This window comes from Aulonocara stuartgranti, assembly GCF_965226115.1.
Source record: "Aulonocara stuartgranti genome assembly, chromosome: 16".
NCBI lineage: Eukaryota > Metazoa > Chordata > Actinopteri > Cichliformes > Cichlidae > Aulonocara > Aulonocara stuartgranti.
The window spans coordinates 12848622-12861155 of record NC_138952.1 but is presented as its reverse complement, the minus strand read 5'-3'; the positions used below and the strand labels follow the sequence as shown (position 1 = coordinate 12861155).

At 39.3% G+C, this 12534-nt stretch overlaps 1 protein-coding gene across 6 annotated transcripts in view; it reads left to right on the top strand.

Moving 5' to 3' along the window:
- The window catches only part of erbb4b (erb-b2 receptor tyrosine kinase 4b), a 341307-nt gene extending 332463 nt beyond the window's left edge, over positions 1-8844 (top strand). For 4 of the 6 annotated variants that reach the window (XM_082509410.1, XM_082509408.1, XM_082509407.1 and 1 more), the window contains exons 26-28: positions 3755-4004; positions 4789-4893; positions 5126-8843. In XM_082509410.1, the coding sequence (XP_082365536.1) occupies positions 3755-4004; positions 4789-4893; positions 5126-5796 (1026 nt within the window). In that variant the 3' untranslated portion in view covers positions 5797-8843. Of the gene's footprint in view, positions 1-3754; positions 4005-4788; positions 4894-5125 lie in introns of all 6 variants that reach the window. The other 2 variants (XM_082509409.1, XM_082509412.1) reach the window with 2 other exon arrangements.
- The last annotated feature ends 3690 nt before the right edge of the window (positions 8845-12534 follow it).

Here is a 12534-nt window from a genome sequence, read left to right as displayed (position 1 = left end):
TCTAAAGTGATATGGGAATGGTTTTCTCAGTGCAATGCAGGACTATTCTGTTCAAGCACAAAAGACTGAGGCCTTAAAACTGCACTCACACAGCTTTCTCGCGTTCACGCCCATCTGTCTCTTGCTGTCCAATTCTCTTTCTGTTTTCCTTCGTCTTTCTCCTTTGTGTAACTGTTGTAATTGCCTTCTTCTGAATTGGAGTTTACAGCTAGATCTTCTCAGTTCTTGGACTGTTCAAATGTTCATAGTCTCTCTTTGGACTTAAATCTATCACAGCACCAGTCACACAGCCAGAATTCAAACATTTTCTATTCCAAAATCCCCCTGTGTTTATGTCAGAATAAAAATACCCACTGAATGCCAATGAGAGATATGTCTCAAACCTGTTTTAGTGCATTTCAGAGAGTGAATGATTATGTATTTGCCTGATCTGTATATATATTTACAATCCCCCTGCTGTTCCCTACTATTGCCTATACTTTTCTTCCACTACTGGGCCTTTCTTTTTAGTTTAAATTATTATGAAGTTATTTGCATTCAATTTCAAATAGGTTGATTATTGTAATGAGCTTGATTATTAAAACACTTACTTATACAGCCATATTTCACTCTATTATTGTGACTCATAACTGGAAGAAATTTGTTCTGCACTCACTTAAACAGACATTGCCACCATACTCCGAAATGTCATTATGAAAATGCATGCTAAGATTAAAAACTATTTGGTTTAAAGCGATGCCAAAAGCTTGTGCTTTGATAAAAAGGTGAACGGGGCACTTTACTTGACTCTTCAAGTAATAGTTAATATTTTACTTCACACTGGATTAAGTCTCTGTTCATCTTCAGGGTACAAAGTAATACAGCTGTGCATGTGTTTGAATATGATTTAAAGAAACTCCACAGTTTTATATTTGTGTTAAGGTTAGTGATTGATTTTGTTTTTTATTTTTTGATGAGTGATAGGTATAAATGAGGATTGAAAGAGGGAAATTTAGTAGATATACCTGCAGTTACACTGTAATGACAAAACAGCATGAGCTCTAAGGCCTCAACTAATTGCTTCTGGCTTATAATGTAGAGCACTAGATGAGAAACTGGGGAAGACTCCACATGTAATATATCAGGAAAAAAGAACGATGCTGTTGCATACAGAAAATGAGAATGCCCCTCAATTCTGCCCTTTGAAGTTCCTGAGATTTCAAGCAAAGGTTTGGACAAAATATAGCAGTAGGCACAGTTTTGTTTAAAGCTCCTATTTGCTAATAATTGCATTACTCCGATCTCTAAGTTAACAAAAAAAAAGGAAACAAAAAAGATTTACATGACTGTGCGACAAGAGTCAGATGTCATCAGTAACTGGGCACTCAGTAAAAACTTTATTGGAATAACTTAGTAAGCTTGTAAAGAAGTATGCTCATTTCCTGCTTTAGATTTGTATTTGTGGACTTCACTAAATTATTTTCCATAGTTCAAAATAATTTTCTGCTACAATGTACTTTGATAAAACTCCTCAATTCACCATCTGTCTGAAAAAAGGAATCTAAGCTTCTCCCGCTTTAAGGACACTGATCTTTTAAGGCAGATTTCTACTGATTTGGGTATGGTAAACAAACGGTTCACTGGGTGAGATGTGTGCCTGTGATGAGCGTATTATGGATCTCTCCATCAGTATGTACCTGTCTCTGTGTGACACCATATAGACCCAAAAGAAAAAAGAAATTGTTGGAAACTGGGCATTTAGAGTATGAAGCCATTTGTATCTTAGATACAAACCCAATTCTGAAAAAGTTGGGACACTTTATAAAATCTAAATGAAAAAAGTTGCAATAATTTACTAATCTCATAAACCATATTTCATTTACAGAAGGATAAAGAAAAGGCAAATGTTTAAACTGAGACTTTTTGCTATTTTATGAAAAGTATTAATAACATCTCAAAAACGTTTAGATGAGGGAATAAAAAGCTGGAAAAGTGAGCAATATTAAAAAGAAACAGTTGGAGGACCATTTTGCAATGAATTAAATTAACTGACTACAGGTCAATAACATGATTATGTATAAATAGAATATCTCAGGGAGGCAGAGTTTCTTAGAAGTAAAGGTGGACACAGGTTCATCAATCTGGGGGGGAAAAGTGCATCTAAAAATTGTGGAACAATTTCATAATAATGTTCTTGAAGGAACAATGTTAAAGACGGTGAATTATTCTTCATCTACAGTATATAAGATCATTAAAAGGATAAAAAGGATCTTGAGAAATCTCTTGGATGTGGACATGTGCACATGGGACAAGAATGAAAATCGATATTGGATCATGCTCGTGATCTTTGTGCCCTTAATGCACTGCAAATTAAAAATAGGTCAGACTCATAGAAATCCATCCATGGCTCAGAAACACTTTCACGACTGTGTACACAGTTTGCTGTGCTATTCAGAAATGCAGGTAAAAGCTCTATCATGCAAAGAAGCCATATCAAAGCTTTTTTTAAGGTGGACTGAAACAAGGCAGAACGCAAATCAATATTTGAAATTCTTTTGGAAAACACGGAACCCACATCCTTTGGACAAAGGGAACAGCTTGTATGCATGCAGTTCTGTATGTAGTTCAGAGCTTTCACCAGCTAAAAGCATTTGGCGTGTGGTGAATCAAAAAATACAAACACAAAGAAGACCTAGGACTGTTGAACAGCTGTAGTATATATATATGAGAGAGATAAAAAGAATGGGACAGCATGCCTCCCCCAAAAGTTCAGCAACTTATATTTTCTGTTCCCAGAAATTTACAGCGAGGGGATCCTGTAAACATCGCCGTGTACTTACTTTTCTTAAAATGATACGTTTTCCCAGTTTAAATATTTGATGCAGGTTTGGTTCTGAATAAAGTATATGTTCATGAGATATGCAGATCATTGCATTCTGTTTTAATTTACATTTTACACAGCATCCCAAATTTTTCAAAATGTTTATTAATCATATGCTGACCTCATTATCTGGTAATTTAGCCATGTTTCATCCACTATTATAACAATTTTTTAGTATTAAATAAGGTAAATAGCCAGAGGTCCACTTTAAGGGAAATAAATTCCATATACTGTTGCCGTAAGATCACAGACGACTCAGCATTAACCTGAGGATAAGTTAATAAAAAAATTTAAAAAAATAAAACTTGCTGAAAATATGGGGGAGAAAAGATAAACCGAGTAAAGCACTTGCTGAGGTTCATAAAAGCCCTTTTTTGTCATTAGTGTAGACACAAATGCACACAGCATGACATTTCTGATATGGCTACTTAAAGACTTGCTGCATGGAGCCTTTTAATTAAAATCCTTTTAATTGTACTTGGCAGTCATGCTGCCATATCATTGTTTGGCACTGCTGTTTGTCTCCCCTGCCTGTCACATTTTAATATTGCAGATGGACAATAGTACAAAGTACTTCAATTGTCACTTTTACAATAGCCTTTGTCTTACTTTTTTTGTTGTACTTTTTATATTGGTTTTTTTTTTTGCTTTTGTACTTGTACCACACCAGAAAATCAAACTAGTTTGTAGACAAAAGATTGGAATAGAAACAGTTTCCCCTTGAAGGTAATGAACTTAAAGTTCATTGACTTCGACATTAGATTTTAGATTTTAAACACAATTTGCCATTAATCTCTCATCGTATATCTGTCTTAGTAAACTGATTTTCTTTGAATTCAGTCTCACATTCCTACTATCCTAACTGAACCCTTTCTCTCATTTACTTCTACACAGAACCAATTTGGCTGTCAGGATCCCAGTTTCAGCATGGAGGATATGCTGGCTGCCGTGCCGAGAGTGATCTCTGGTCCCCCTGTTACTGGAAGCTGCCTCGCTCCACAGGAACTTGCCTCAGGAGGAAAAATAGTTGGTGGATTTGGCCGTGGTAGCCAGGATGACCCCCGCTGTAATGGCACTCTGAGAAAACAGGCATCCCCAAGGTCAAGCACCCTTGAGGCTGGCTCAACTCTCACCACAGTGCAAGGTAAAGTAGAATGACATTCAAAAGCAGCGGTCATGGGATTAAATTCAATTGAGGGACTCTGAAAAATACTTTGGGTTGCTCATACCAGTAAATTGAAAACAAATATCAAGCATAGAGTCATTATGTTTTGTGTTTTTGTAAACATTACCAAACTCTACATGAATAAACTGAAACTTAATGACATATCCTAAGAATTCTTTGGTACAGTTTATTTATTTTAAAATCTGGTTTGATTATAATATGTAAAGAGAGGATTCGCGAAACAAAATCAGCCCTCATTTTATTTTCAGTCACTGAGCCTGAATGTACCACAAGGTGACGCCATAGCCAGTGACACAGTGACAAAAATGTCATGTCACAGTAGACAAGATAGGTGAGATCGGAACAGAGAAAATGTCCTGAATTATTTGTTGACATTGTGACTCAAGTTATTCTTTTCTACGTTTTCCCTTTATGCTTGCTGCCAATATTTGTTTGGGTAGGTAAAGTGAGTTTAACAATGCAAGCGTGTCTATAATGTCACTTCATTGGAGAAGTAAGAAGTGAAAGAGAAGAGTGTAACATATTGGTAATGGCTGCGTTCGAGCACTAATCGGAATCCATGTACTGTACGGTCAGCCCATGAAAAATAAAGATGTCATCCCTAAATCACCCAAATTAAAGTTACTTGGCTACAGTTATAGCTCTGCCTCGTAGTTTATTAGAAAATATATATGGATCTTGACATAAGGTTTTCATAGTAGCATACTTTAAAACTCTCTCTTGCTTCCTTTCCTCTTGCAAGGCGGAGGTGAGGACAGTAATGGACAGCGTTACAGCGCCGATCCCACTGGTCTTTTATCAGAGCGAGGAGCAAAAGGCAATGCCATGAGAGACAAGAGCAATTCAGGTTACTCTGACAGTTTTGAATGTCTTCATCAAATTTCTAAATGTTTGGAAAAAATGAGCTAAATGACATAGTTTGTGTTGTGATACAGTACTTATCTAAAATAATATATTAAATGTGTACCCAGTTCTTTTAAGGGTTTGAAAGCATCTGATATGTACACTATAACTTAGAACATTCAATAACAGAACTGTAGAGACCTTAGCTAATGCTAATATCCCCTTTTTGTTTCCAGATTATCTCATCCCTGTAGAGGAAAACCCCTTTGTCACACGGCGTAGGAATGGAGATGCCCACACAGTGATTGATGGAGCTAGCTGCCACACTCTGCATTTGGCTGGAGCCACTGCTGCCCCCAAAAGTCAATCCACTCATGGTGATGATGAGTATGTCAACGAGCCACTGTACCTGAATACCCTCCTCAACACTGGGGCCAAGAATGGATTGGCTGGCACAGTCTCCATCTCTGGCTCCGGATCCTCTGTTGCACAATCAGTACTGCAGACAGTCAACCCACCAACATCAAGCCACACCATCTCCTCCACTGGATATGTGGTACCCCCTGGCCACCTCCCCCACCCATCGTATCCATCACACACCCTGCATTCGGGGCATTCAGGACACGCTCTGCACTCAGGCATCACCAGCGGCACCATTATGTTTGATAAGAAAGGCAAGAAAGCCACTTTTGACAATCCTGAATACTGGCAGCACAGTCTCCCTCCCAAGTCCTCACTGCACAACCCTGAGTACCTGCAGGACTGCAGCACACGCTTCTTCTACCGCCAGAATGGACGCATTCGCCCTGCTGTGGCTGAAAACCAGGAATACTTGTCAGAGGCTGCTATGAAAACAGGCAATGTATTGCCACCCCCTCCATACAGACAGAGGAACACTGTGGTGTAGTGACCCACCTGTAGCACATTAGCGATGAATAGAGGGGTATGGGTGGGGATGAATGGACAGTAAACAGTCCTCACGTTTCCATGCTGTTCTTCTCAAACTGGGTTCTTCTTTCACCTTTCCTTAACACTTCTCTTTGTCATGTCTGCTAATCTTGTATTCTCACTCACTGGTTTTGCATTTTCTATGACAAAACTATAACAACATTCACTAACGGCCTCTTTTGTTACTTTGTCCTTGGCCCCTAAAGCAAACACAGACATCTCTTTGTGGTGTATTCTGTCCTGGAAAAGAAAAAGTCCAGTTTTTTTAGAATCAAAATTGCACATAAATAATATTAACACAATCAAAGATGAAAAGAGGAGGAAAAAATAAACTGTGGTTAGCCCCAGCACGGTTATTTCCATGACCTTACATGTCTTTCTTTATACACCCTTAAATCATTGTTCACTGTCCCTTTGGCACATTTTCCATCCAGCTAGATGCACACATTGTACTATTCACACAACTGCTATTGCTTGGGTGCAGTCAATCAAATGTCCATGCACATAGAGTTGTGTCATGACTTACCAGCAAACCTGCAGTCATGCTGAAAACCCCAGATGTGGCCTGCATGCCTGCCGTCATGCTGCTTTGACTTTTACGTTTCACTGCACCAGTAATGAAATTCAGACATTTATCACACACATATTTCAAATCATGCCTGAAACACGTTAACATGCCTGTAGGCTTGATACACCTACAATAACCACACATTATTTCATACATGCACACTGACAGATAAGTCTGCCGCCACTTGAAATATGTTCTGAAGGAGAAACAACATTAGACCTTGTACTTGAAAAAGATAATGTCGATAATGGCAGCCAGAGTTACAGCACTAAAACGGGCCAACAGGACGGTACATACCGCCACAGCTGTGATATCACCTGGTACCTGATTGAGCAGCATTTGACACATTGTTGCCACGGCAAGTTTGGATTAGAAGGTTGACTGCTCACAAGATGACCCTTTAAATTCCACTGTAATTTTCCATGCTGTTCCTCATCTTTACCAATCTAGTCCGAGTAGCGAACAAACCGCACAGTTCAATGTTACCTTCATGAGCTCATGTGACTGACTAAAACATTGGTAACTGCAGTAGAAGAGATTTTATTTCAGTGGAACCGGTGCTTAAGAATGGACAAATCTTTTAAGAGGTACAACAACATGTTTCTGGAGAAACACAAACTGAGGGGGAAAGACGGTATTTTAAAATCTTTATCAGAGTATAGCGGGGGTATTTTTTTGTTTGTCTGTCTTTGTTTGTTAATCCATCAGGGACCTGTTTATTTCCTCAACTTGTCTGACAATGTACTGTATTTGATCAATAAAGGGATGGGGTGAACAGCACAGTAATGCAGCCACGAAAGAACGTTGTGGAGATGACAGAAAAAGGAAAACTCTCCATGGCTGGAAATAAGCCAATTACATGTCATCGCCAGACAGACACAAGCAACAAAAAAGGAAAAGAACACCTATAGGAGGTTTTTTTTTTTACCACTCTGTGTTAATACTGTTGTATGTAATAAAAAGAGAAAACTAAGAAAGTCACTATCTGCCCTTACTCTTAGGTGTAAGATAGCTAAAGCAAGGGTCAGCTACATTATTACCCTGTAACAAGTTTTAAAAAAAAAAAGGGACATTTTCTGTCTTGGTGTTTGACATTGTAAGTTATCACTAAATCTACTGATGGCTAGCTTGCTGTACTCATACAGTACTGCCAGATGCCACATTAAATTATGATGGAGAGTGCTAGCATCTGTCGTCAAATGACTTTGAAGCCTAATTTAGGTCGGGGCTGATAATTTATTAGCACTTAACACTCTGGCACAGCCAAATTGCGTTGGTGTTATTCTCACTATAAGCAACAATTCGTGCAATTTTCTCCATCACACTCCAACTTTCATTTACAGTGAGATAACACCTGAGTTTTTTGGGTTATTTTGCTTTTTTTTTTTTTTGCATTTAACTAACAAAGAAGCATTCTGTAAAGAATATCACTTTGGGCTGACAGTGACACCAACACCAAGGGGAAAGAAGCTATAAACACAAACATGGTAGCAATATTTAATTTGAAGGATTCTTCATCGCTTTTGATTGTTTATTTATTACATTCAAGAGATTAAAGGGATATTCTAGTGCTTAGATTTTGTACTTCTAATGTTCTGGGATTAAAGTGATTAATAAGAGGAGGTGTAAAAAGAATCACCATCAAATATCTTCAATTTTAGTTTTGAGTAAGGGTCACAAATGTCAGCTACATCACCAGTGACGCAACTCTAGCCTGCTTCATAAAACACTTCTTATATTCCTTCTTCCTAAATGTGTATTTCCTGCCAAACATTTTTGTTTAAGGCATCAGTGATGAGATCACCAGAGATATTTTTCTCAGCTTTTTTTTTTCAGATGCAGAGTGGTAAGCAGTAAGTAGCTTGAGTGCCATAAATAAAACTGGTGGCCTAGCCTTTAAACTCTGAAAGATATGATTAGCTTGACTTAATTTCAATAACATTTACAATATCACAGCATATATATGTGTGGTATTATAGAGGGCCGAAGCTGCCTAACCCCTGTGCATGTATCAGTGCTGAAAGAATACACAAGCACAGTTACACAACGTTGTGCCTCAATATTACAGATTCAGATGAGCGGTGCCGATGATTTTCTGTTCAAAACGCAGATGTTGCCCTGGCACAGCATTTCTCCACCTCTCAGGTTTTATGGAAATAATAATCATCCAGTAGAGTTCCAGCTGAGGCACAAATTTTTAAATCAAAAAGGGACATCAGGCCTATTGAAATGTAATCATAATGGAAGACAGATTAGTCCCACAATACCACAATAAGAGCACTCATAATAAATGCATCTCAACAGAAATGTGAATTTTATAGTGAATTTTATCATGTTAAGTATCACTTTGGCCTTTGTTCTGTTAGAAATCTGATCTACTGTCTTACACTTCTGAAATCATCAAGTATTCTGATTTACTATCATTTGAATATACTCTTATGTATACATTATTTGTCCTAATTTATGGAGCAAAATGGCCCCCTCTATATTTTTTACAGATTAATGTCAGTTATGTAAGTCAATTTTTACCATTACCCGTAAAAAAGCAGTAGTGCTTGTGGACTACTATATGGCTGTGTGTCTAAGTGCAGCAGCAGCAGTTGAGAGTCACTGTAAGGCTTTGAAATGGCTCTCTGTGGGAAAATACAGCCAATCTTGTGGACGAGAAAACCTACTGGTGCTCTCAGCCAGCAACCATCACAAGGGGCTTTTAGCTTTTTGAATGCTAATTCATCCACTTTCCCTTGTTGTTCTGTGGGGAAATCATGTTACCCAACATCTCACCCAGTGCACCAGCTGAGAAACCCTGAACGACAGGCAATAGGTTGTAATCCTGCAGCGAGGTTAAAACGTAGGTATTAGCATTCAAGAAATGTTACCCAGTCAATGCATCAATGTTATAAAAGCTATGATGGTGGAAGACGCAAGAGCACTGAAACTGGCAGAGAGGACCAGAGTTAATTGCCATTCTTTTTTTCCTCCTCTGTGGTAACTATAGAATTCTTTGTAGCAAACACTGTCGTGCGGCTGAAGCAGTGAAAAATGAAAAGCAGTCATTATTGAGTGAACATAACCAGAGGAGTCCGGAGAGAAAAAGTGATCATGAAAGATGTTAATATGAATCACAGCACAATGTGAACGATACAGCAGTCTGTAATGTTCTGCGTGAAAGCTTCATAAGCGTAAAGTAGTAAAGGAGCACAATGACTCCCTCTCAGTGCTGACTGCTAATTCAGTAAATGAGCCTTTTTGGTAAAAATTTGTATTTATATTTCATACTTTTGTTGAGTGTTAAAAATGTAATTATGTTTTAAGTTGAGTAGAAATTTTGTTTTACTATAGCTTTTGGTCTTCAGGGTCTCATTGTGATTTTTTTTTTCTTTTTAATAAGTAGCTTCATCGTCTTATGCCTCTCATGTTGTCTAATACAGTCACATTAGGGAAAACAGTGGTTGCAGACTAGTGGTGCAACGGATCAAAAGTCTCACGGTTCGGATCGGATCACGTTTTTTCGTCACAGATCGGATCAATTTTCGGATCAGCAGAAAAAAAAAACAGAAGACAAAAATTTAACTCGCCATTTACTTATTTAAGTATTTTTTTGCCTATTAAAAACACTCAATTCAAGACTCATTCCACGCAATTATATAAAAACAAATTAAGGTGCAATATAGGGCAGTTCAGGGCTTTCTATCTACCACTCGGCTGTGATATAATGAGCGGTCACGGTCACGTAGCTTGCTTCGGCAAGCGCGTACGCTAAATTGGATACGATACAGAGAAGATTAGCATGGCCCCTGCGCAAGAATGACACGCAAATTCGTGAAGCGTCACGTAGCTTTCCGTTGCCCTGGAGGTCCATTTGTAGTTAGGGCAACAGAAGATGCCTGGGACAGCTCAGCCATAACTTTAAACATTTCCTGCTCATACATGCTTGGAGCGATCTTGTCACTGAAGTGAACGCGCGACAGGATATCATAGCGTGGCTCAAGCACGTTCATCATAGTTTAAACTAGTGCTGTCAGCGTAAATCTCGTTAAAATGACGTTAATGCCATAACTGCATTAACGCGACAAATCTCCGTTAACTAGTTACCGCGGATCGCCCCTTGCGTGGGGGCTGCACGCGTCAATGCCTCAACTAACGCATTGACTAGTTTAAACCCTTTGTTTTGCACAACAGAATGCGGCCTCCCGTCTGCAGCTTAACACCCCCAATAGCTTTTGTAATAGCTTTAGCCCGGTCGGATTGGGCAGCAAAGGGCTGCTTAAATACCGCAAACTCCTCTGCTCCTCCACTTGGACCGCTAGCGCTGACCATAGCTATCGCTTGACAGACTGACCACGCCCACCATACATCATGTGTGCCGAACCGTGGAGTGGGATCGGTTCGGATTACGGATCAACCGTGATCCGTTGCACCACTATTGCAGACTGCAGTTTATTGCAGTCGTGTGTAATGAATTTGTAGATGCGTGGCTGCTTCGAAGACAGGGACCAGGTCTGAGACCACTTGAGTCTTCAAAGCATCTCTGGTGCATCAAGAAAGAGATAAAACAGCAATAAGACAGAGAGAGTTTGGGAGTAAACGGGGTAACCTGGAAACTACATACAATCTGTTATAATATGGCAACTGTGAAAATCGCAAATCTGTTCGCATATACAACAGAAATTCATTTGAAGTACTTACTTTCAGAGTTCAACCAGAGCCTTACTGATCTGAAATGGAAATTCAGAAATTCCTCTACATTCTTTTTTAGGAATATAACCAGATACAACCAGTTGTTTTGAGTCCCCTGTAACAATGAGACCTAATTAAGATGATATGCGCCCATCAATGCAGACTGACTCAGATTGATTACAATATGGTAACAATCTTTCTGCATTTTTAAATTACCAGTTATTTTCAAACCTTCACCAATAGAGGTGATTATGGTCGTTCTAAGGGTCAATGTCACTGTTTGGAGACACATCATCTCCCACCAGGTGACATTGCAATTCCGTCACAGTTGACAGTGGTCACCGCAACAATTTGTAATCAGTTGCCGACTACAAAAAAAATTCATGCAACTTACCAAGGAGTTGTTTTCAGACAACCTACTATTGAACTACAATTGGCTGTTTGACACCGTTTTCACAGTATCTGACTTGTTAAGATTATTTTGTTTCATCTCCGCCCATGATCAACAGCTGGCAGGTTTGACCAGGTTTAACCAGCCAAGGCTATACAGTGGGGCAAAAAAGTATTTAGTCAGCCACCGATTGTGCAAGTTCCCCCACCTAAAATGATGACAGAGGTCAGTAATTTGCACCAGAGGTACACTTCAACTGTGAGAGACAGAATGTGAAAAAAAAATCCATGAATTCACATGGTAGGATTTGTAAAGAATTTATTTGTAAATCAGGGTGGAAAATAAGTATTTGGTCAATAACAAAAATACAACTCAATACTTTGTAACATAACCTTTGTTGGCAATAACAGAGGTCAAACGTTTACTATAGGTCTTTACCAGGTTTGCACACACAGTAGCTGGTATTTTGGCCCATTCCTCCATGCAGATCTTCTTGAGAGCAGTGATGTTTTGGGGCTGTCGCCGAGCAACACGGACTTTCAACTCCCGCCACAGATTTTCTATGGGGTTGAGGTCTGGAGACTGGCTAGGCCACTCCAGGACTTTCAAATGCTTCTTACGGAGCCACTCCTTTGTTGCCCGGGCGGTGTGTTTTGTCATGTTGGAAGACCCAGCCTCGTTTCATCTTCAAAGTTCTCACTGATGGAAGGAGGTTTTGGCTCAAAATCTCACGATACATGGCCCCATTCATTCTGTCCTTAACACGGATCAGTCGTCCTGTCCCCTTGGCAGAAAAACAGCCCCATAGCATGATGTTTCCACCCCCATGCTTCACAGTAGGTATGGTGTTCTTGGGATGCAACTCAGTATTCTTCTTCCTCCAAACACGACGAGTTGAGTTTATACCAAAAAGTTCTACTTTGGTTTCATCTGACCACATGACATTCTCCCAATCCTCTGCTGTATCATCCATGTGCTCTCTGGCAAACTTCAGACGGGCCTGGACATGCACTGGCTTCAGCAGCGGAACACGTCTGGCACTGCGGGATTTGATTCCC